Here is a 26,041-nt window from a genome sequence, read left to right as displayed (position 1 = left end):
GGGTGGGGGACTTTGATGTCCATCAGCAAGAGTGGCTTGGTAGTACCACCACAGACCGAGCTGGCCGGGTCCTAAAGACATAGCTGCTAGACTGGGACTGCAGCAGGTGGTGAGGGAACCAACAAGATGGGAAAACATACTTGACCTCATCCTCACCAACATGCCTGCTGCAGATGCATCTCTCCATGACAGTATCAGTAGAAATGACCACTGCACAGTCCTTGTGGAGACAAAGTCCCGTCTTCACATGGAGGATACAGTCCATCATTTTGTGTGGCATTACCATCGTGCTAAATGGGATAGACTTCGAACAGATCTAGCAACTCAAGACTGGGCATCCATCAGATGCTATGGGTCATCAGCAGCAGCAGACTTGTATTCAACCACAATCTGCAACCTCATGGCCCGGCACATCCCCCCATTCTACCATTAACACCAAGCCAGGGAATTAATCCTGGTTCAGTGAAGAGTGCAGGAGAGCATGCCAGGAGCAACACCAGGCATAACTAAAAATGAGGTATCAACCTGGTGAAGCTATAACACAGGACTACTTGTGTGCCAAACAGCATATGCAGCAAGTAACAGATAGAGCTAAGCAATTCTACAACAAACACATCAGGGGCGAGATTCTCCGACCCCCCGCCGGGTCGGAGAATCGCCGGGGGCTGGCGTGAAACCCGCCCCCGCCGGTTGCCGAATTCTCCGGCACCGGATATTCGGCGGGGGCGGGCCTCGCGCCTCGCCGGTTGGCAGCCCCCCCCCCCCCCCCCCCGGGATTCTCCGGCTCGGATGGGCGGCCGAAGTCCCGCTGCTAGAATGCCTGTCCCGCCGGCGTAGATTAAACCACCTACCTTACCGGCGGGACAAGGCGGCGCGGGCGGGCTCTGGGGTCCTGGGGAGGGCGCGGGGCGATCGGCCCCGGGGGGTGCCCCCACGGTGGCCTGGCCCGCGATCGGGACCCACCGATCCGCGGGCGGGCCTGTGCCGTGGGGGCACTCTTTTCCTTCCGCCTTCGCCACGGTCGCCACCATGGCGGAGGCGGAAGAGACTCCCTCCACAGCGCATGCGCAGGGATGCCATGTGCGGCCGCTAACGCCCCCGCACATGCGCCGCCCGGAGATGTCATTTCCGCGCCAGCTGGCGGGGCACCAAAGGCCTTTTCCGCCTGCTGGCGGGGCGGAAATTAGTCCGGCGCGGGCCTAGCCCCTTAAGGTTGGGGCTCAGCCCCCCAAGATGCGGAGGTTTCCGCATCTTTGGGGCGGCGCGATGCCCGACTGATTTGCGCCATTTTGGGCGCCGGTCGGCGGACATCATGCCGATACCGGAGAATTTCGCCCCTGATCTAAGCTCTGCAGTCCTGCCACATCCAACCGTGAATGATAGTGGGCAATTAAGCAACTCACTGGAGGAGGAGGCTCCACAAATATCCCCATCCTCAATGGAGCCCAGCACACCTGTGCAAAAGGCGAGGCTGTAAGATTCGCAATAATCTTCAGCCAAAAGTGCCAAGTGGATGATCCATCACGGTCTTCTCTGGAGGTCCCCAGCATCACAGATGTCAGTCTTCAGCCAATGCAATTCACTCCACGTGATATCAAGGAATGGCTGAAGGCACTGGATACTGCAAAGACTATGGGCCATGACAATATTCCGACACAGTATTGCATACGTATGTTCCAGAACCGGCCAAGCCTCTAGCCAAACTTCCAGTACAACTACAACACTGGCATCTACCCAACAATGTGGAAAATTGTCCAGGTGTGTCCTGTACACAAGAAACAGATCAAATCCAACCCAACCAATTACCGCTCTATTAGTCTACTCTCCATTATCAGCAAAGTGATGGAAGGCGTCATCAACAGTGATATCAAGCGGCACTTACTCAGCAATATCCTGCTCATGGACGCTCAGTTTGGGTTCCGCCAGGGTCACTCAGCTCCTGACCTCATTACAGCCTTGGTTCAAACATGGACAAAAGAGCTGAATGCCAGAGGTGAGATGAGAGTGACTGCCCTTGACATCTAGGGAGCATTAAGGCACGACCGTAGTGGGTCAGGCCTCAAACAACAATGAGTCAGAATACAGAAGGGAGATAGAGAACATCTCCCAACAACGACAACAATCTCTCCCTCAACGTCAGCAAAACTAAGGAGCTGATCATGACGACAGGAAACGTAGTATCGTACACGCTCCTGTCTGCATCAATGATGCTGAGGTGGAGATGGTTGACAGCTTCAAATTCCTAGGTGTGCACATCACCAACAATCTGTCCTGGTCCACCCACGTCAATGCTACAATCAAGCCAGTACAACAGCGCCTATACTAAGGAACTAAGGAAATTTGACATTTCCGCATTGATTCTGACCAATTTTTACAAATGCACCATAGAAAGCATTCTATCCGGCTGCATCACAGCCTTTTATGGCAACTGCTCGGCCCAAGACGGTAAGAAATGACAGAGAGTTGTGAACACCGCCCAGTCCATCACACAAAACCGCCTCCCATTCATTGACTTGTCTACACCTCCTGCTGCCTTGGGAAAGGGGGCAGCACAATCAAAGACCCCTCCCACCCAGGTTATTCTCTCTTCCAACCTCTTCCATTGGGCAGAAGATACAAAAGTCTGAGAACACGCAGCAACAGATTGAAAAACAGCTTCTTCCCCGCTGTTGCCAGACTCCTTAATGACCATCTTATGGGCTGAACTGATCTCTCCACACATCTGCTCTACTGTGTAGCTCTACACTCTGCATGCTTCACACAATGTCTATGTCTATGTATTTACATTGTGTATTTATCATATGTCCTATGTTTTTCATGTATTAAATGATCTGTCTGGACTGTATGCACAACAATAATTTTCACTGTAGTTCGGTACACGTCACAATACATCTAAATCTAATTTGACCGAGTATGTCTTCATGGGAGCTTAGTACAACTGGAGTCAGTGGGAATCGGGGGGAGAACTCTCCACTGGTTGGAGTCACACCTGGCACAATGGAAGATGTTTTTTTTTCCTTTTTAAAAATGGTTTCCAATTAAGGGCAATTTAGCGTGAGCAATCCTCCTATTTTTGTTTTTTTGGGGGGGATTTTTGGGTTGTGGGCGTGAGACCCATGTAAACACGGGGAGAATGTGAAGGGGCAGCACGGTAGCATTACGGATAGCACAATTGCTTCACAGCTCCAGGGTCCCAGGTTCGATTCCGGCTTGGGTCACTGTCCGTGCGGAGTCTGCACATCCTCCCCGTGTGTGCGTGGGTTTCCTCCGGGTGCTCCGGTTTCCTCCCACAGCCCAAAGATGTGCAGGTTAGGTGGATTGGCCATGATAAATTGCCCTTAGTGTCCAAGATTGCCCTTAGCGTTGGGTGGGGTTACTGGGTTATGGGGATAGGGTGGAGGTGTTGACCTTGGGTAGGGTGCTCTTTCCAAGAGCCGGTGCAGACTCGACGGGCCGAATGGCCTCCTTCTGCACTGTAAATTCTATGATAATTCTAATGTGCAAACTCTACTCGGGCAGTGACCCGGGCCGATTTGAACCCTGGTCCTTGTGGCATGAGGCAGCAGTATTAACCACTGTGCCACCATGCCTCCCTCAAAGGAAGAAGGTGGCTGGAGATCAATCATCTCAGCTTCAGAACATCACTGCAGGAGTTCCTCAGTGTATCGTCCTAGGCCCAACCATCTTCAGCTGCTTCATCAATTACCTCCGTTCCATCATAAGTAGGGATGTTTGCCGATGACTGCACAATGTTCAGCACCATTCGCGACTCCTCAGTTAATGAAGTAAAACCTGGACCATAACCAGGCTTGGGCTGACAAGTGGCAAGTTACATTTGTGCCACGCGAGTGCCGGGCAATGACCATCTCATGCAAGAGAGGATCCAACCATCGTCCCTTGACATTCAATGGCATTACCATCACTGAATCTCCTATAATCAACATCCTGGGGGTTACCATTGATCAGAAACTGAACTGGACTAGTCATATTAATACTGTGGCTACCAGAGCAGGTCAAAGGCTAAGAATCCCACGGCACCACCAGGACAAAGTAGCCCGCTTGATTGCTCCTCCTTCCACAAACATTCAAATGCTCCATCACCAATGAACAGTGCCAGCCGTGTGTACCATCTACAAGAAGCACTGCAATCACTCCCCAAGGTTCCTTAGACAGCACCTTCCAAACCCACAACCACTACCATCTAGGACAAGAGCAGCAGGTACCTGGGAACCCCACCACCTGGAGGTTCCCCTCCAAGTCACGCACCACCCTGACTTGGACACTCACCACCCTGACTTGGACACTCACCACCCTGACTTGGAAACATATGGGCTGTTCCTTCACTGGGTCAAAGTCCTGAAACTCCCTCCTGAACAGCACTGTGGGCACACCTACACCTCAGGGACTGCAGCAGTTCAAGAAGGTAACTCACCATCAATTTCTGAAGGGCATCTAGTGATGGGCAATAATTGATGGCCTAACCAGAGACGTTCACATCCCATAAATGAATTTTAAAAAATAAACAGGCATTGAAAGCAAAGGGACCCTGGGGGGGGGGCGGGGGGGGGGGGGGGGGGGGCTCTGTGTGCGCTATTTCCCTCCCTCACATTACACACAGTCTCTCTTGCCAATTCCAGATCCCTCAGCTGGTTTTAATTGTTGAATTCGAGATTGCCTATCCCTGGAATCTGGTTTGGAGAATTTCCTCCCAACTTGAAATTTGCAGTGTTTGTTAACTCGGCATGGCACCTTTGAACCTGAAATCTTTGCTGCCACGTACAACTCAGTGAAGATATGTGGGGTAGGTTGTTCTGAGGAAGGGAGAACCTGAAATCTTTGCTGCCACGTACAACTCAGTGAAGATATGTGGGGTAGGTTGTTCTGAGGAAGGGAGAAAGAGCCTTTAGTTGTGAGGTGAAATCTGGAGAGGTTGCTCTGGCAATGTTAAACAGCTGGTAAATATTTTCAGGGTTTTCCTGGTTCAATCTAGCGTCATGTTTATGATGCTCAGTTGATGGCCTGGTTTCGGACCTTTACGTGTTAAACTCTTGGCTCAGCAGCCTATGTGGTGATTGATATGGTCTTGGCACGGTCTCCTGTTCCAGGTCTCGATCCATGCCCGCACCTTTCCTTCTCTGCAGCCCTGATATGGCTGTATTTGTGAGCATCAGAGAGTCATGGGTCAGCTATGGTGAATGAGTGAGAACATTTGAAAATGAGAAAAATAACTTGAATTGCACATGGTGGTGTGTTATCGTAGTTCCGTGGAAGTGTCCAATTGAGAAGGTTGTGTCTCTTGATAAAATAGTAATAACTAACTCTATTCTGGTGACTATAGTTCAATGTTCAAGGCTGAAAGTTCCGGCAATGTAGACTGCAGCCTGGTCACCAACATCTCGCTCAATCTTTAATATAAATCACATGGGTGCAATGATCTGAAATGACTTCCCCTCGTATGGGAAATTAGACCCTTCCAATAAACACAACAAATGGGATTGAGGAGACTATTCTAGCTTTCATACTCTGCTACTTAACAGAAAGTGCCCAGTCATCAACACTGACCCATCTCCTGAAGGACCAGTTCAGCAGAAGTCCTTGAGTCCCTAAGGCACTCATTACGCCCGCATGTTCATCAACCCTTGGATTAAAATCATTATTTAATCAGCCTGCTACTGATCTAACATTCTCTTCCTTTCCCTCCCAGAAGCCCACCACTCCCCCTGCTTCTATTGCCTGCTACAATGCAGCAACTATTGTGTTCTGGGAGATATTTGATCATCTCGATCTTTAGAAAGCATTTTATGTTTATTCTTGGGTGTCTCTGGCAAGGCAAGTATTTGTTGCCCATCCTTAATTGCCCTTGAGAAGGTGGTGATGAGCTGCCAACATTGTGCACCAGGCTCTCCTCTGCAATTGTCTCCCTAGCAGTGTTGACCTCGGTGTCTCATATTTCTGGTGCCATCTCCTGCGCCGGAGTCACTGGGACTCCTCCAAGCGGCTATGGACCTGCTGGAGGTTCGCTGACATCGCCCTCTGAATCTCATGGTCGCATGTCTTCTGCATCAGCTCCGGGTAAACCTGGTCCAGAGGCTTAGCATCTGACTGGGACCCAGCTGGGTCCTGGGATCCAGCAGACCTCTGACTGCTGCCTTGCCTGCGTATTCCTGTCTCCACATGATGTGCATCAGCAACTGTGTGGTGCTCCCAAGGACATGCCCAGAAGCCTGTACACTACCATTCCCCCTGAGTTTTGTGTCTGTTGGTGGAGGGTGGGGATAACAGCTGTGATGCATAGACGGTGGCATCCTCGGAGCTCTCCTTCGGGGGGGGGGGCACAATTTCCCCCCCCCCCAACCCCACACCCCGGCCACAAGATGGTCTGACACCGTTGGATGCAGGAGAACGGACATGTGGTCAGTGGGAGGGATGGGCCATTCTGTATGGTCTTAACAACTCGTGTGTGATAGGTCATCCTGATGGGGAGCCAGTGGATTCACACCTCTGGGCCGTATGCCGACCTCTACGTTGGTGACAGATCTGTCCTCGACCATCCCACGACCTCCTGTGCCCAAATCCTCATAGTGGGGTGAGGACTCTGATGTCAGGCACTCCGCCGTCTGTCTGGGCCCTCTTCCGTCTGTTGTGGGCCAATATCTCCTGAAAGGACACAGAGAGGGCATTGTTTGTCGCACATAACATTCACAGTGGGGATGGGGTTGGTTAGGGGAGACGGATGGGGGTTGGGGCATATGGGGGGTAGCAGAGGGTGTGGGCGGCACTACAGGAAATGGGTGGGCCGGGGCATGGAACGGTGCTGGGCGAGAGCGGTGCCAGGCGCATTCTCTTGTTGGCGGGGTGGTGTTGGGGATCTGGTACCAATCCACCCGTGTGGATCTTCTTACAGCACTGGGTGCCAGTTTTCCTCGTCACCCTCCCCGTGCTGATGGCCGTTGCCACTTCCTCCCAGGCCCTGGGGCTGACCCTCCGAGAACCTCAGGGGAACAGTGCATCCGTCTGGCTTCGACTGTGTCCAATGATCTGTCCAGGTCAGCATCTGCAAATCGTGGGCTGGTCATCTCAAAGGCATGGCTACGAGCTGAGTGGGGTTGGCTTGGTTTAAGTGCTGCTCGCCCTTGCTAGCAGGGGGCTGACTGGCTGTCCCGATGAATCAGCCGGCGGAACAGTCATTTGGGGCGTGACGCCTGTGGGGCTGCGTTAACTGGATCAATTAACGTCCGGTCAAGTGTTGGGAAGCTGGCGGCAGTTCCCGCACGCTTACCACACTTAGAAACATTTTGGCCAAATCGTGCCTGATGTCTCCTACCTTTTTGATCATGCTTTTGGTCATTTGCACTAATATTGCCTTATGGGACTCGGTGGCAAACTTTGTTTTATACTGTGCCTGTGAAGCATCTTGCAATGTTTTATTATGTTAAAGGCACCGTGTGAGAGTCTATGTTTACAAATTCCATTGCAGCCTTGCACATGAGAAATAGAAAGGTTGAGAACGCATGTATCTAGTGGATGAACCTCAGCACTCTTCCTCTTACTGCAGCATCATGCTCACCAGAATGGTTCAGTTTCTGCTTGACATGTGGAGACTCTTCAAGGCAGACTGGCAAAATCAGAGAAGACACGGGTACATGGATACAAAAATAAATGGTGTGAAAGATGTTGCAGTATAGACCTGAAAAAATCCAACTCAGTTACATTGTGGGTTTTAAACCCTTCCCAATTTCAAAGTTTCACCCCCTTAGCTTGACACCCAGTCCAAGTTGAGGCAGGCAAATTGCAAGGTTGATAAAGAACTTGGTATTGGATGAGGTATCCTCAGATACACTTTGACCTCATTCCTCATAGGGTCATTTAGTAGGAGTGTTACATGGAAACATAGAATCCCTACAGTGCAGAAGGAGACTATGCGGCCCATCGAGTCTGCACCAACCCTCTGAAAGAGTACCCTACCTAGGCCCATTCCCCCGCCCTATCCTTGTAACCCCCTACCTACCCCACCTAACCTACACATTCTCGCCTCCTCCTTGATTTTGCTACCGAGCCCTGGCCACCAAAAACAGTTTCTGGCTATCTCCTTCACCCTTACTATTCCACAGTGACCTTCATGAAGTTAGTTTAGGACACATTTGGCAGAAAGATGACCCTCATTCCCGGAGGAGACAACTAGTCTGTAAGGGTAGTTTGAGTCTTCCGGTAACATATGGCTTCAACTCCGGGCTTGCTCCCACAATCTTGCCACAAAGCACCATGTCCATAACCTCTGACAGTAATAGATCTGCGGTTACAGGAGTGTTATCAACTTCTTCAAAATAGAAAACATTCATCACTCAAACTATTCAGTGTCGATTTGTTAGGTAAAAGTAATCTAAAGAGTCCACCAGTGTTCCTGTGGTGCATGTGGATATGGGAGTTTCTGCAATTCTTAGAATTGTTAGTGAATCACAAATAGTAAAAGAGGGGCAAACGAGGCTGCAATTGTATAAATGGACTGATAGAATTTACTTGAACTGTATCCCCTGCCAGAGATAATTTATTAATCTGCCTGCTCAGAATAAGTCAATGTTTTACTAAAGCAAATCTCTTGATGATCACAACCTTTACTCAGTATTTATTGTCTGGTATTAATTCTCTCTGAAAAGAGAAACATGCATTAATTTATAACCTTCCTGTTTCATTTCTAAATGGTCCTTTTGTTTTGCTTTATTTGCAGCTAGCATGAAGAGGAAGAAGGGTCCCTGGTTGACAGACAAGCCGGCACGTTGCCCAGGGAATGGACAGCAAAACGGGCAGCTTTCTGAGGGAGACCTATTGCTTGAGGTGAGGAGTGACCCAATGCAAGGAAGATGTGGCACCACTGAGGGGTGGAATATTCTGGGAGCACCTAACCATCCCTTAGTTTCCGTGGTCCTTTGTAATGAGAGGGATAACCAGATCACAGAGTTGGGAGACATTGATGGTTTCTCGGGAATTCGAGGGTGAGGAAGAGGGGATCCCAAGCTTTCCGGATTGGAAGTGGTTTGGCTTTGCAGACAGAATGTGTGGGACAGCGCAAGCTGATTTTGATGTTAAGAAGACCAGTCATTCACTGAATGCATTCTGCATTACAGTGAGACGTTAGAATCTGGAATGGGAGAGTGACTCTTAGGCAGTTAATAAACAACCTGGTGGAGAGGGAGGAATTTTTTTATTCGGGTGTGGGGTGTGGATGTCTCTCAAGCATTTGTTGCCCATCTTTAATTGCCCTTGAGAAGGTGGTGGTGAGCTGCCATCTTGAACCCCGCTGCAGTCCATGTGGTGTAGGTACCCCCACCGTGCTGTTAGGGAGGGAATTCCAGGATTTTGACCCAGTGACAGTGAAGGAACTTCCGATATATTTCCAAGTCAGGATGGTGAGTGACCTGGAAGGGAACTTCCAAGTGGTGGGGTTCCCAGGTATCTGCTGCTCTTGTCCTTCTAGATGGTAGTGTTCTTTGGTTTGGAAGGTGTTGCCTAAGAAGCCTTGGTGAGTTGCTGCAGTGCATCTTGTAGATGCTATACACGGCTGGCATTGTGCATCATGGTGGGGGGAGTGAATGTTGAAGGTGGTGGATGGGGTGCTGATCAAGTGGATGGTGTCGAGCTTCTTGAGTGTTGTTGGAGCAGCACTCATCCAGGCAAGTAGAGAGTATTCCATTATACTCCTGACTTCTGCCTTGTAGATGGTGGACAGGCTTTGGGGAGTCAGGAGGTGAGTTATTCGCCACAGGATTTCTAGCCTCTGACTTGCTCTTGTAGCCGCAGTATTTATATGGCTAGGCTGTCTTTGCAGTCAATGATAGACATAAGCAAACTGTTCAGTAGATCAACAGGAGCCGTGCTGGGATGCTGGGTGGAGGCCAGAAGAGCTGCAGTTAGATTATCAAGAGCGTTGGTGAGTGAGGAGTTGGGAGGATTTCTGTAAGCATTAGGAAATGCAGGTAGTAAGGTTAGATTAGGTAAATAAGGATGGGGAGGGAGGTGAGTTTGTGGTCAGAGGTAGGTTTGTCAGTAAATACAGGGAGCAAGTTCAGCCACAATAACCTGGTGAATTATATAGCAGAAACTGACCTGAGTGGCTGTTTCTGGGGATGGTGAGGTAAAGTAAGAATGGGAAGATGAGAGCACTACGAGTAAGTGTGAGGCTCAAACTCACCAAGGGTGAGCAGTCACACAGTGCAAAGGCATTGAGAGGGGAATCTTGGGGAAGAGGCTGCCATGGACCTGAGTGGGTGGAAGATCTCCACAGCCCTAAATGAGGGGTGGGGGGGATGGACGATGATGCAATGTTTCTGAGCAGATGGCCTTGACCCTCAGTGTCAGTCCTGTTATGCAGATGGATGGGTACCCTTGCATACAGTGTACTTCGGTTATTGTCAGGTAGAAAAACAGACATGCATTTCTACAGCACCGAAAGCACTTTCCGGCCAATGAAGTACTTTTTGAGTTATATTGACTTGTAATGAGGAAAAGTAACAGCCAATTTGTGCGCGATAAGCTCTCAAACACAGCAATGTGATAATGACCAGATATTCTGTTTGTAGTGATGTTGATTCAGGGATATATATTGGCCGGGACACAGGGAGAACTCCTCTGCTCTTCTTCCAGCAGTGACAGCAGACAGAGGGCAATATTCTCCGTCTGGGAGACTAAGGACACTATTTAAGTAAAAGGGAATAAAGTCTCACAGCAAACGTATTTAACTGCATGATTCTAGGCAGTCATAGTGTCGAAAAACACATGGCTATAAAACGTCAACCACGTTAGATTAAGGTCTCAGCCGGGAATGCACAGCCGAGGCTGCACATAGCCCTGTTTTGTGCACTGAGGATCTCCGCTCGCCATAACTCCTCAGTGCAGCGAGAGATGGTGTCCCGATCTCCAGGATCCTCCACACCACCCCCCTCCCCAAACATCCGTGCAGGGAACCTCTGGCTCGATCGCCGGGGCACAAAAATGCCAGGTTGGCTCAGCAGTGCCCCTGCCAGCTAGCAGTGCCAGGTTGGCACCCAGGTGGCACTGCCAAGGTGTGAGGCTGGCAGTGCCAGGGTGCCCAGGTGACACCAGCCGGGCAAGGGTGCCACACTGTCCAAAGGGAATGCACCTGGGAGCCTCCAATCCCCTGGGAGACCCCCACGAGTGCCGTTCTGTCTGGTCTCCGTTTGCGGCGCTAGCCGGAGGTCTCCCAGGTGAAGAGATTGATCCCATGCTTCGGGTAGTTCAGGAATCAGCACATTAAACTTGCTAAAATGTGATCTCGCCCACAATGGGCGTGATTCACATTGCAATGTCTCACGAGATCGGGTTAGATCTCGCGAAGCGATGTGAGCCGGGTAGATCCCGGGAGCGGGCTCTCCCGGCTTCTATCGGCCACACTGCATCACGTCGAGCTGCCTTTCGGGCGCAGCGTTGTCGTTGGATCGCACCAGTGTTGACACAGGGACTGAATTGTGTGTGGTACTCATTACCGTTGGGGGCGTTTTTATGGAACAATTCAGGACATGTTAATGGGCCAGCAGTCAGTTGATGCAAATTGTAAGCAATTCCCAGCCCAATAGGCGTTCTAATCGCTGGGGCCAGTGTTCACGCCAAAGAGCCTGGCAGCTGGAACTGTTTTTAAGTGCTCTACTTACAACACACTCACTGCAGCCACCAAGGTGGCTCAGAGAAGACCTTCCCCACGAGGACGGCAGACCGAGGTGGATGCACAGCTCCATGCCAGTGAGGAGCGGAGGGGCACCCTCTTCCCAGCCTGGCCGGAGGCTCAAGCCTGCCCTTCTGAACACTGCTTGGGAGATGGTGGCAGCGGCTATCAGCACTGCCAGTCTCATCGGGAGGAGACAGCTGGTGACCTGTGTGGTGTTGGGTGCTCTGAGGTACAGATGAACCAACACGGTTGCGATTGGTACAAAGCAGTTTTATTCCAACTTGTGGTTTACAGATCTGTCTTGGTACTCAGCACGTGGTGTTGTGTGAGTGTCTTTTTAATCAGGTCCTGTCCTTGTCCTGTCTCCAGATCGACTGGCCACCAGGTGTCGTGTTTCTTGTCTTATACTGTCTCTGTCCTTGTCTGTGATTGGCTGTCGTGTTATGTGTGCTAATTGGTCTGTTGGTCTGTCTATCATGATATGTGTGTTTGAATATCATGACATCCCCCCTTTTTTACAAGATTATGTGCCTACGTGGTTATAAATATGAATGTGTCCTGAGTGTAGCTAAAGGCGTGTGTGCGTGATATTTACAGCATGTACATGTGGCGTAACTATATACATGGGGCGATGTCAGGTGTGGCATGCTAACGAGGTTGTACCATAACAAAAGAAGAAAAACTTTGAAGTGTGGTCCGGTCAAACGAGATCTGGAACGATAAAACAGTAACATGTTACAATACAATAGTTTCTAAACTTTGACGTGTGAACAGTCTCATAAGTCCAGTCTAGTAGGTGGGCGACAAATTCGGGTTGACCGCCTCAAGGGTGGGTCGAGAACCACCGGCTGAGGTGCGAGCCTGGCCACGGGTGGCAACAGAAGGGGCATGGTATATGGCAGCTCCACGAAGTCACTATCAGGAACCATTGGAGGACACGGCGTCTGTGTGTGGTTCCGTTGCAAGCGTGGAAGTAGGCGAAGGGCTCGCCGATTGCGCCTACGCACGGATCCATCCGGCATGCGTACCAGGAACGAGGTGGAGTCTTTTTCTTTTTATGTTTGTGGTGGTGCCGTCGGATGGCATCTTGTAGCTGATAGGTCGTTGACATTGAAGAGGTACCATCAACAATATCATTCAAGGTGATGCATGTGCCAGATGTTGAAGTTGGATGAGACTGTGCATACTGGTTCTGGCCACGTGCTGTGCTGGAAGGGTGATTCTGCTGAGAAGCGTTGAAGCATGTCGCTTTGGAGACAGAATTGCTGCTCGCATCAATGTCTGGTGATGGTGTGAAACTAGAACCTTGCATCTGATAGGAATATGCTATCTGGCCAGGCTGTGGTGCAGCAAATCCTGGGCAGTAACTAAGGCATCCAGTCTGTAGTGCAGATTGCGCTTGTGGTAGTCCTCCTTCGGTCTTGATTCCATTAGTGGGCAATCCGTAGTGCTGGCCTGTTTGAGAATATGCTGCATAGACTGCTGGTTGCTGCATGCCTGAATACTGGGTTTGTCCAGCATGAGCTGTCATTGGCCGCACTGCCGGTGTGGAACAAATGTGTGGACATAGCTGTGGTGAAAATTGGTGTATTCCTCTTGGACTGTAGCTGCTGCTTGTTATTGCTGACCCAGTGTGATTGTCACGTGATCCATCTCCTGTCGTTGTGGCATCTGCTGTCACCCTGAGCGTGCCATCACTGAGGTTGCGGCACTGCCTGTCTGGAGTAAAGTCTGGCTTACGTGAATCAGAGTCGGCGTTTGGTTGCTCCCCATCTGGAGTTTGGTCTGTTTTTTGTCGATGCTCCCCGTCCAGAGTCTTAGCAGGTTCACTGGAGTCAGCTGAGATTTCTTGAAGCTGCACTTCTGGAGTCGGAACATGCAGGAATGCATTGACTAGTGGAGAGGTTCGAGCAATTGAGGGTGGAAGTAGTGTGGTGTCACTGTAGTCACCAGTGGTCTCACCGTGATCGTCGAGTGCCTCTGTACGCACTAGCTGAGGTCTGTCACTTTGCACCTTTTGCATGGGAAGTGGGATGCTGTCGTCACTCATTTCACATACTGTGGGTAGATCCTCAGTAGCTGCTTGCTGTTCACTAGGGTTGGGTAAATTGTCAGAGTTTTCATCTGGTGGTGCAAACCATGTGGGTGGACTGTCATTGTCTTGCCGTTGTCCTTCATTTGGGCTTTTCTTCTTTGGAATTTTAAATCTTCCCCCAGACATTACAGAACCTTGTTCATTTCCCTCAATTTCTCCCCTATGTAGGGCATCAAATGTTGGATCCAATGTTTCTTTCGTCATTGTACTAGTTTCCAAAGAACAGTCCGTTTCAATTTTCTTCTCAGTTAATTCATATGTATCCTTTTCTAATGTACATGCCTTCATGGTCTCTGGCTCTGATTTTGCTGGGACTGGCATAGTCACAGTCTCTCTTTTACTGTTCTCAATTGCCCACATTCTACTCCCCAGACATAAATGCTTAATCTCTGGAGTTAATGTGGTACAATGGATAATCGGGTCGACCTTATCTGCATCTTCACCATCACTGGAAAGCACAATTGGTTCACTTGAAACTGCTGCGGGTTTTAAGTGCTTTATCTGGCTACTCGATGTCGGTGTCCTCAGGATTCTTGCTCCAATGTTCTGCTCATTTATCAGTGGAGTGTGCATAGGTTCAATGCGATTAATATTCCCATCAGGGTTTGAAGAGTCATTACTGACTAACTGCTGGTCTCTGAAGTTGGGACTTTGCGGTTTTGTGTTGAAGGGAGACAGTTGTCCCTGCTGTAGATATGATTCAGGTTGTGTTATTTCCATTAAATGAGGATCAATGTCTTGTCCATTTTTTCGATCCGTACTAAAGCAATGGCAATTTTCAGTCTGCTCCTTGCAAGTTAGACATACAAGTAATTTCTTTAGCAAATCCTCAGCATCCTTCTGTGACTGTGCAGCATTATTAATATCTCTTCGGCTATAATGATCCTGAAGGTCAGCGCATAATCCGTTTTTCTTCGGGCTTAGAAGAGGCGATTCCTTTGGCTTGTCTTCATTTGGGCTTGAACAGTCATCAGCGCTGTGCCCTTCATTGTAGCATGATAGACCGTCATGGTCGTCCTGCTGTGCACTGGAGCGTGGTGGACTGTTATAGTCTTCTTGCTGTTTACGTGAGCATGGCAGACTTGCATCATCTGCCGCTAGTTGGTCAGAGGAGGTTGCTAGACCCTCATGGTCTTGTTCCTGCAAGGACAGCGCAATGGAGTCTTGCATTGGTTCCCTCGTAGAGTCGGGAACACTGAGCGGGGCGTGGACCACGCTCTGTGTGGCAGAAGGCCGCTCTTTGTGGGTTGTATCGCTTTCTGTCTCTTAATTTCAGGCTGCAGCATCATCCTGCACTGATGAGTTGGGACGTTGTATCTGCTGGGTTGAAGATCCTCAGATCCGAAAAGTGAATCCGCATCTGCGTCGGATTCAATGTGGGGGTCGCCAATGTGCAACCTGAAAGGTTCGTCCGGGTCGTAGCCGTCTAGGACCATGGAGCTGTCATTGGGCTCGCGAGGTCCGGAAAAAATGTAAAGATCGGTATCGAAGCATTTGAGGTCGGAATCATCGGTTTGTGCGTAGGTAACTGCTTGTTGCAGGGTTCTTCGGAGGTTAAATTCATTTCCTGGTTCAATTTGAGGCATTGTGCTGTCATTCCAGCTTTTCCCCAGGGTAGAGGGGTCAATTACTAGGGGGCACAGGTTTAAGGTGAGAGGGGCAAAGTTTAGAGTAGATGTACGAGGCAAGTTTTTTACGCAGAGGGTAGTGGGTGCCTGGAACTCACTACCGGAGGAGGTAGTGGAGGCAGGGACGATAGGGACATTTAAGGGGCATCTTGACAAATATATGAATAGGATGGGAATAGAAGGATACGGACCCAGGAAGGGTAGAAGATTGTAGCTTAGTCGGGCAGTATGGTCGGCACGGGCTTGGAGGGCCGAAGGGCCTGTTCCTGTGCTGTACATTTCTTTGTTCTTTGTTTGTTTTGTATTCCAGGTGAAGGAAGGTTGTTTTACAGCTTTAAAAGATTTTTTCTTTGATTTGGGACGTTTCCCCTTTAAATTGGTGCGGTCTGGGGCCTCTGACGTCATGACGCGCGTGACGAGGCACGTAGGAAGCGATTGCGCATGCGCAGATTGCTGTTCCTTTACCGATGGCCGTTTTCTTGATTGCGCATGCGCAAACGAACCTTCCGGTTCTGCGCACTTCTCGCGCAACTGCGCTAGTGTAGTCCCTTTAGCAAGATGGCCGCCGACCTCGACCCAAATCACTCTCTGGTCCGGGATTTCGGCCTCGAGGTGAGTACTGGCGCTTCTCTTACCTTTCCTTGCCGATTGGAGTGTGTTTTCCTCACAGTATTTGCCGAATTTGTCCAGGACTGCCTGGAAATCGTACCTGTTTTGCCACTTGGAGAACTTGAATTTGTTAAAGATTTCTTCTGCTCTTGCACCGGCGATGGTGAGGAGAAACTCTATTTTTTCATCATCGGCCAGGTCTTGAAGTTCGGCTGCCACCAGGAAGAATTCAAACGTTTGCTGGAATCGCTGCCAGTTCTCGCGGAGATCGCCGTGGCACTGGAGCTGCTGCGGAACCGGGAGCTCGTACATCTTGCCTGGGTATTGCTGGTTGTCACTGTACGCTGAGGTATGGCGGCAGGTATCAATCCACTCACTGGTATCATGTGGTGTTGGGTGCTCTGAGGTACAGATGAACCAACACGGTTGCGATTGGTATAACGCAGTTTTATTCCAACTTGTGGTTTACAGATCTGTCTTGGTACTCAGCACGTGGTGACTGTGTGAGTGTCTTTTTAATCAGGTCCTGTCCTTGTCCTGTCTCCAGATCGACTGGCCACCAGGTGTTGTGTTTCTTGTCTTATACTGTCTCTGGCCTTGTCTGTGATTGGCTGTCGTGTTATGTGTGCTAATTGGTCTGTTGATCTGTCTATCATGATGTGTGTGTTTGAATATCATGACAACCTGGAGAAGTGGGGTCACTAGTGAGGCCTCTGCCCTGAGATGGGCAGAGAACCAGGGAGGGGTCCAAAGTCTGCAGTGTAGGTATCCTCTGGTTGGGGTGAGTTTTGCTGATCCCCTGCTTCCTCTGCAATGCATAATATAATAATCATAATCTTTATTGTCACAAGTAGGCTTACATTAATACCGCAATGAAGTTACTGTGAAAATCCCCTCGTCACAACATTCCGGCCCCTGTTTGGGTACACGGAGGGAGAAATCAGAATGTCCAAATGACCTAACAGCACGTCTTACGTGACTTGTGGGAGGAAACCGGAGCACCCGGAGGAAACCCACGCAAACACGGGGAGAACGTGCAGACTCTGCACAGACAGTGACCCAAGCCACGAATCGAACCTGGGATCCTGGCGCTGTGAAGTAACAGTGCTAACCACTGTGCTACCGTGCCGCCTCAATGGGGCAGCGCTTCTGAAAAATGCCAACACCTGGTGGGCTCCTGATTGGACTTGGCCCTTGATGATGCAGCTGGGGTATGAGGGTGTCCTGAGGGACAGCCTGGGTGGGCCCCCAGATAGCTAGTGGCCTTCTGAGCATTTCGAGGACACTGGCAGCACTCAGCAGTGTGAACATCCAGGAGCCTGTAAGTAGTACCAAAGGGGTGTGTTTAAAAGACAAACTGTAGCAATAGTCTGAGCCAGGCCATCCCAATCCCAAGAGGTGTAGCAATATGGATATTGTATGGAAGATAAAGGTTTAACAATTTCATGTACATACTTCTTACCACCAGATGGTGATCAAGAGCAGTCATATATATATATAACTTGACGACCCTTGACTCGGAGAAGGTGTTTAGGCATGAGAGAGATTAGTTGTGTATTTGAGAGTGCTGTACTTTGAGATATAGCATAGTTTATTTTAGCAACCTTGCACCTAGGAATACGTTGGAACCTTATTTAAGTAGTGTTAATAAATCAGCTTTGTTAATTTACTTAGCTTAATGTTCTTTGTTCAACACTACGCATTCAAGACATCCAGACAAAGAAAACAGAGAACATCCCAAGGGGGACACCCCACATCCACAGATGTGACACCAAGTCACTACCCACTACTGCCCCCAGCCTAGTCATCCCACCCCAGCAAGCCTGATATTTTCAACAGTTATTCATTGTTGTTCCGGCCTCTTGCTCCCCCTCCGCAGTAACGGCGCCCAGTCCACGTTTGTCAATACTTTTAGTAATTCACACCCATGAGACTCCCACCTGGGAGGAGCGGAGCATCATGAATGGGCGGGGCATACTGCGTCCAACCCAGGAATCACATTTAAATGCATGCAATCTTGTTTCACATCATAACCTTATAACCAGGAAATATGGTGAGATGGACACTTCATCGGCAGCAATGGATTTAGTTCCATTTATTGTAATTATAATTCTGTGTGGGCAGCACGGTAGCACAGTAGTTAGCACTGTGGCTTCACAGCTCCAGGGTCCCAGGTTCGATTCTGGCTTGGGTCACTGTCTGTGCGGAGTCTGCACGTTCTCTCCGTGTCTGCGTGGGTTTCCTCCGGGTGCTACAGTTTCCTCCCACAGTCCAAAGATGTGCAGGTTAGGTGGATTGGCCATGATAAATTGCCCTTAGTGTCCAAGAAGGTTAGGTGGGGTTACTGGGTTACGGGGATGGGGTGGAGATGTGGGCTTAGGTAGGGTGCTCCAAGGGCTGGTGCAGACTCGTTGGGCCGAATGGCCTCCTTCTGCACTGTACATCCTATGATTCTATGATCTCACAGTGTCAAGTAGATTTTGGATTTGATGACCAATGGGGTTTTACGGTGTTGCTTCCAGAGCTCCTGTGTTAGTTTGTGGTGCAGACAGCAGATGTTCAAGTTGCTTTACCACCCAGCCCCCAACGCCTGATGTCTTTCTGTTTGGTAATAATCTTGAAAATTCCTTAGTTACAGTTGGCTTTCTGCTGAATCGGCCGATAATAATCAGCGAATTTACATTCCACATAAATGTACATTTCAGACACAGGAAACAAAAACATTTTTCACTGATGTGCCAACAGACCTTAATATTAGAAGCCTGTATAAAAACTTTGTGAGGGGGACAATTACAAAGGGAGGGTCATGGGGGTGGGGGGGGGTGGAAATTGTGAGGAAAGATAGTTACGGGCTTGGGAGAGGAGGAGATTGTAGAATTTGGAAGAATCGTAGACGAGGGGGGGAGATGGTGGGGTAGAGAGGAGGTTGGGGGGGGGAGTTGGAGGATGAAGCCCTTTAAGAATTACATCCCTCCTCCAACTTTCCTTAGCCTCATTCCTGCTCAGCAAAGCAAGCATTCAGAAATCCTGCCTGATACCAATGGGAAATGTCTGTGCAATAGGCATTGAATAAAAGCAATTGTTTTTTGTAAGAGCACTGTGGGTACATAATGATACTTCCCAGAGAGTTACATGGGCTGTGAAAAGGGAACAGGTTGGGCAATATAGCACTCGGCCCTGATTCCTAATCTCTGACATTGAAGACAGTAATACTCCCAAGGTGTCTCAGCACACAGGATGATGCTGATGAAGATTGTGCTATCAGTGGTGGCTTTATTTTGGGGGAGAGGGTCAGGGCATGGAGGAGAAATGTAGGGAACCGTCTAGCCGTTCAGAATCAGAAGAGGTATATCCTGGTAGTTGGGCCTGGAGAAGATTTACAAAGGTTGGCTGATCCTTGGTTTTTTAAATAGATGGGATTTTTAAACATTTATTCGTTCATAGGATGTTGGTGTCGCTGGCTAGGCCAGCATTCATTGCCCATTCCTAATTACCCTTGATAAGGTGGTGGCGAAGGGCATGATGGCGCAGTGGTTAGCACTGCTGCCTCATGGCACCGAGGATCCAGGTTCGTTCCCAGCCCCGGGTCACTATCCGTGTGGAGTTTTCACATTCTCCCTGTCCGCATGGGTCTCACCCCCAAAACCCAAAGATGTGCAGGGTAGGTGCATTGGCCATGCCGAATTGCCCCTTAATTTGAAAAAAGGAATTGGTACTCTTAATTTAAAAAAAAAAGAAACGGTGGTGGTGAGCCACCATCTTGGACCATTGCAGTCCATGTGGTGTAGGTACACCCACAGTGCTGTTAGGGCCAAGGGAATTCCAGGATTTTGACCCAGCGACAGTGAAGGAACAGCAATATATTTCCAAGTCAGGATAGTGTGGGAGTTGGAGAGGAACTTGCACCACTGGTAAGGCCAGAATTTATGACCCGTGAATGGTAAGCCTTTCCTGACCATTGGATCATTTCAGAGGCAGCTAGAACTGCATGTAGGCCAGACCGGGTGAGGACGGCAGATTTCCTTCACTAAAACACTTTAGTGCACAAGATGAGGTTTTACAACAATTCAGTTATTTCATGGAACCATTACTGAGACTATCTTTTTTTCTACATTTATTACATTAATTGTATTTAAATTCCTCAGCTGATCTGGTGAGGTTTGAAGTCGTGTCGCTGAATTATTTGTCCTGGTCTCCGGATTATTAATCCAGTAACATGACCCCTAAACTACTGTACACTTGGCCTTTATATTATGGTGGCTGCTGGGCGCCTTGTCTTACAAATATACAAATGGATTTGACAGCTGACCTAGAACTAATTGCCAAGGTTATCCATTGTTAGTACCAACAAGTCAACGGGATCACAGTACACGATGACCAAAATCTGTGGAACAGAAAACTGTGGAATTTCACTCAGCATCCTTCCAGGATCCAACTAGGGATGCGCAGAGCAGCAGGTTCCAGGTCCCAAATCTCCTGTGGAAATCCCATCCTATGGAAATCACATCCCCGCTAATCACTTACTTAGGAACACGAACGTTTCCTAACTCTTCATCGACAGCACTGGATTTAGTTCCATTTATTGTAATTATAATTGTGTATGTGTGCGGCACGGTAGTACAGTGGTTAGCACAGTTGCTTCGCAGCTCCAGAGTCACAGGTTCGATTCCCGGCTTGGGTCACTGCCTGTGCGGAGTCTGCACATTCTGCCCGTGTGTGCGTGGGTTTCCTCCGGGTGCTCCGGTTTCCTCCCACAAGTCCAAAAATGTGCAGGTTAGGTGGATTGGCCATGCTAAATTGCCCTTGGTGTCCACAAATAGGTTAGGTGGGGTTACTGCGTTACTGGGATAGGGTGGAGGTGTGGGCTGAGGCAGGGTGCTCTTTCCAAGGGTCAGTGCAGACTCGATGGGCCAAATGGCCTCCTTCTGCACTGTAAATTCTATGTGTACAGGAGAGGGAGGAGGTTTTGTGGCACAGGATCTCTACCTCTGAGCCAAAAGCTCCAGGTTTGGGTCACACCCCAGGACTTGATGGCAAAAGAAGGTGTATTCATAACATGGCCAAAGAGGTTGAGTATCAGCCTGCAGATCCTCCCAAACAGGCCAATGGCAGGCGTTAAGAGTGGGAGAGATGCCTGGTCAGCAATGATGTGGAGTAGCGCCCCAAAGCTATACCTCTTTGGCGACAGACTAATGACCTGTTCCGAATGGAAACAGATGAAAGTCTGCTTTAGTGGACCACTAGTTGCAGGAACATAATTGGAATGGAAATAGACAGGAGGGGGATGAAGTAGGATTTAACCCCCAGTGCCGTAGGGTTTTGGGTCTTCCATTTTTATTCGGAGTCTGGGTGTGAGAAGGGGAGGGGGAGGGTCTTGAATTTAGAGCAATCTGTGTCAGAAACATTGCATTTACCATTTCTCACCGGGCAGGATTTTTCCCCAAAATGTAGGAAAGGTACCTTCTGAGGGTAGTTCCCTACACTTTCCTTATGGATGGTATATGGAGAAGATCGTGTCCATTCTGGACCAAGAAAGGAAGCCCAACTTTTACCTTCACTGTTTGTGGTTATTCTGGGCATCGCATGGAATGACAAAAAACACGGCAAATGCGGCAGTGCCCTCAAAGCCACAGCTTCCATTTTTGTTGGCAGTCATGCAGCAGAGGGAACTCGAGGAAATTTGCTCAATAGAAGACGGTCACATACCCAAAGCTCTTCTGTCTGGTGAGGTAGCCGGAACCAGAAAACCAATAGCTCTGTGTCAAGGATGCTTAAAAGTGCGACACGGAGGCCCTAGACACTGATTCTCACATGAGTAACACCAGTTGACATCATAAGAAACTGGTGACATGGCCTGTGGGTCATTATGTGTGATATGTGAGTCAGTATGTGCAACATGTGGGCCAGCATGTGCCATGTGGGCCAATGTGCCCCAGCATGTACCATGTGCCCCAGTGTGGGCCAGTGTGCGCCATGTGGGGCCAGTGTGTGCCATGTGGGGCCAGTGTGTGCCATGTGGGGCCAGTGTGTGCCATGTGGGCCAGTGTGCGTCATGTGGGGCCAGTGTGCGTCATGTGGGGCCAGTGTGCGTCATGTGGGCCAGTGTGTACCATGTAGGGCCAGTGTGCGTCATGTGGGCCAGTGTGCGTCATGTGGGCCAGTGTGCGTCGTGTGGGCCAGTGTGTACCATGTGGGGCCAGTGTGTACCATGTGGGGCCAGTGTGCATCATGTGGGGCCAGTGTGCGTCATGTGGGCCAGTGTGCACCATGTGGGGCCAGTGTGCGTCATGTGGGCCAGTGTGCGTCATGTGGGCCAGTGTGCGCCATGTGGGGCCAGTGTATACCATGTGGGGCCAGTGTTCGCCATGTGGGGCCAGTGTTCGCCATGTGGGGCCAGTGTTCGCCATGTGGGGCCAGTATACACCCTGTGGGGCCAGTGTTCGCCATGTGGGGCCAGTGTTCGCCATGTGGGGCTAGTGTTCGCTATGTGGGGCCAGTGTTCGCCATGTGGGGCCAGTGTTCGCCATGTGGGGCCAGTGTTCGCCATGTGGGGCCAGTGTTCGCCATGTGGGGCCAGTGTTCGCCATGTGGGGCCAGTGTTCGCCATGTGGGGCCAGTGTTCGCCATGTGGGGCCAGTGTTCGCCATGTGGGGCCAGTGTTCGCCATGTGGGGCCAGTGTTCGCCATGTGGGGCCAGTGTTCGCCATGTGGGGCCAGTGTTCGCCATGTGGGGCCAGTGTTCGCCATGTGGGGCCAGTGTTCGCCATGTGGGGCCAGTGTTCGCCATGTGGGGCCAGTGTTCGCCATGTGGGGCCAGTGTTCGCCATGTGGGGCCAGTGTTCGCCATGTGGGGCCAGTGTTCGCCATGTGAGGCCAGTATACACTCTGTGGGGCCAGTGTTCGCCATGTGGGGCCAGTGTTCGCCATGTGGGGCCAGTGTTCGCCATGTGGGGCCAGTGTTCGCCATGTGGGGCCAGTATACACCCTGTGGGGCCAGTGTTCGCCATGTGGGGCCAGTGTTCGCCATGTGGGGCTAGTGTTCGCCATGTGGGGCCAGTGTTCGCCATGTGGGGCCAGTGCTCGCCATGTGGGGCCAGTGTACACCATGTGGGGCCAGTGTTCGCCATGTGGGGCCAGTGTTCGCCATGTGGGGCCAGTGTTCGCCATGTGGGGCCAGTGTTCGCCATGTGGGGCCAGTATACACCCTGTGGGGCCAGTGTTCGCCCTGTGGGGCCAGTGTTCGCCATGTGGGGCTAGTGTTCGCCATGTGGGGCTAGTGTTCGCCATGTGGGGCTAGTGTTTGCCATGTGGGGCCTGTGTTCGCCATGTGGGGCCAGTGTTCGCCATGTGGGGCCAGTGTTCGCCATGTGGGGCCAGTGCTCGCCATGTGGGGCCAGTGTACACCATGTGGGGCCAGTGTTCGCCCTGTGGGGCCTGTGTTCGCCCTGTGGGGCCTGTGTTCGCCCTGTGGGGCCTGTGTTCGCCATGTGGGGCCACTGTTCGCCATGTGGGGCCAGTGTTCGCCATGTGGGGCCAGTGTTCGCCATGTGGGGCCAGTGTTCGCCATGTGGGGGCCAGTGTTCGTCTTGTGGGGCCAGTGTTCGCCTTGTGGGGCCAGTGTTCGCCATGTGGGGCCAGTGTTCGCCATGTGGGGCCAGTGTTCGCCATGTGGGGCCAGTGTTCGCCATGTGGGGCCAGTGTTCGCCATGTGGGGCCAGTGTTCGATCTGTGGGGCCAGTGTTCGCCCTGTGGGGCCACTGTTCGCCATGTGGGGCCAGTGTGCGCCACGTAGGGCCAGTGTGCGCTACGTGGGGCCAGTGTTCGCCACGTGGGGCCAGTGTTCGCCACGTGGGGCCAGTGTTCGCCACGTGGGGCCAGTGTTCGCCACGTGGGGCCAGTGTTCGCCACGTGGGGCCAGTGTTCGCCACGTGGGGCCAGTGTGCATCACACGAGGCCAGTGTTCGCCACGTGGGGCCAGTGTGCATCACACGAGGCCAGTGTGCATCATCGTGATGATTATTGGCTACAGTGGTTTGGCAACAAGTGCCAAAATCAAAAACAACAACCCACAACGAGACCTGATAACCACTTCATATATGGCACTTGTGACAGAACTTCCCTCTCACAGATTCGTCTCTTCAGTCATCAGTGAAAGTGCACTATATGAAGCCAGTACCAGTAATGAAGACCATGAAACTTTTAGAAAGATGTAAAAATCCATCATGTTTGCAAATAACCTTTTAGGAAAAGAAATATTTCTGCTTTACCCGGCCTGGCCTACATGTGATTCCAGGCATGACAATGTTAACTCTTAACTGCCCTCTGAAATGGCTGAACGAGCCACGTGTCTGTCGTCAAGGAAATGGCTCACTGGCCTTGCCAGTGACACTCGTATCCCAAATAACATGAAAACATAGGCCGGAATTCTCCAGCTGTCCAATGGCGGTGGGATTCTCTGGTCCTGCAGGCAGCTCACATCCGCCCGTGGGTTTCCCGGTGGCAGATCCCATTGACAGCGGTGGGAGCAGAGAAACACGCCAGCAGTGAACAGCATGCCACCTCCTACCACCGAGAAACACGTGGCTGGGAGGCCACAGAATTCCACCCTTAGTTTAGATATAAATAGTGACCCATGAATAGTTACAAGAAGTGTGGCTCTCCGAAGCTGTCACGTTCAGAGACTAATGCTACTCAATATTCCAGAATACGGTTGAAGGCGGGGATCACTGCGTTTGCCATTTATGGGATTCTTATCAATATCAAGTGCTGTTAATGTTCAATGCATCCTGCGGAGTGTGGAACCTGAGCTTTTTAAATGGGACCAACAATAGTCTGGGTCAAGAAGGTCTAATTATCCTGGCAGTGATTGAAAGTTTAATGGTGCCTCCCATTACTTAAACTGCTTGAGAGAGCTGAGAATACATTGTTCGGAAGGAAAGGGTTTCCTTGCGTGACTTGGACCTGTATTTACATTATTTGCTGGCAATCTCTTCCCATATTGGAGCATCGTTAGAACAAAGCAGTCAGTAATTGTTTTCCAGTACTAATGGTGTTACACAGGGGGACACATATTGTGCTTTTACAGAATGTGGTATTTTTTTTAAAAAGCACAGACTGGATTACCCAGTGTGATTAACAAAGATAAATTAGCAAAAATGTAGATTTGTTCTCACTGTTATGAGTGGAAAGCGGAGGCATTTGCATGTTTGGCGAGGTGACTAAGGTTGCAGCTGGCCACTGTGTTTCTTCATTGGCACTTCGGGCATCAGTGACCATTTAATTCCAATGTGCCATTCTCTCATCGTTAGCTGCAGTCCAGAGAAGGTTCACTCCTCTGATTCCTGGGTCGAAGGGGTTGTCTTATGTGGAAAAGTTGGGCCCGTACTCGTGGGAGTTTAGAAGAATGAGGGGGTCATCTTATTGAAATTAATAAGGTACTGAGGGAACTTTACAGGTTGGATGTTGAGAGGATCCTTCCTATACTGGGGAAACTGGAACAAAGAACAAAGAAATGTACAGCACAGGAACAGGCCCTTCGGCCCTCCAAGCCCGTGCCGACCATACTGCCCGACTAAACTACAATCTTCTACACTTCCTGGGTCCGTATCCTTCTATTCCCATCCTATTCATATATTTGTCAAGATGCCCCTTAAATGTCCCTATCGTCCCTGCCTCCACTACCTCCTCCGGTAGTGAGTTCCAGGCACCCACTACCCTCTGCGTAAAAAACTTGCCTCGTACATCTACTCTAAACTTTGCCCCTCTCACCTTAAACCTATGCCCCCTAGTAATTGACCCCTCTACCCTGGGGAAAAGCCTCTGACTATCCACTCTGTCTATGCCCCTCATAATTTTGTATACCTCTATCAGGTCGCCCCTCAACCTCCTTCGTTCCAGTGAGAACAAACCGAGTTTATTCAATCGCTCCTCATAGCTTATGCCCTCCATACCAGGCAACATTCTGGTAAATCTCTTCTGCACCCTCTCTAAAGCCTCCACATCCTTCTGGTAGTGTGGCGACCAGAATTGAAC

General features: G+C 50.3%; 1 protein-coding gene across 1 annotated transcript in view; it reads left to right on the top strand.

Moving 5' to 3' along the window:
- LOC140394113 (uncharacterized) overlaps positions 1-26,041 on the top strand; it is a 337,294-nt gene that overhangs the window by 159,656 nt on the left and 151,597 nt on the right. The window contains exon 3 of the mRNA XM_072480974.1: positions 8,726-8,832. Coding sequence (XP_072337075.1) covers positions 8,726-8,832 — 107 coding nt within the window. The remainder of the gene's footprint in view (positions 1-8,725; positions 8,833-26,041) is intronic.

Source organism: Scyliorhinus torazame, chromosome 2 (genome assembly GCF_047496885.1).
Source record: "Scyliorhinus torazame isolate Kashiwa2021f chromosome 2, sScyTor2.1, whole genome shotgun sequence".
In the NCBI taxonomy this organism is placed as follows: Eukaryota; Metazoa; Chordata; class Chondrichthyes; order Carcharhiniformes; family Scyliorhinidae; genus Scyliorhinus; species Scyliorhinus torazame.
This window is presented reverse-complemented; position numbering and strand designations above follow the sequence as displayed.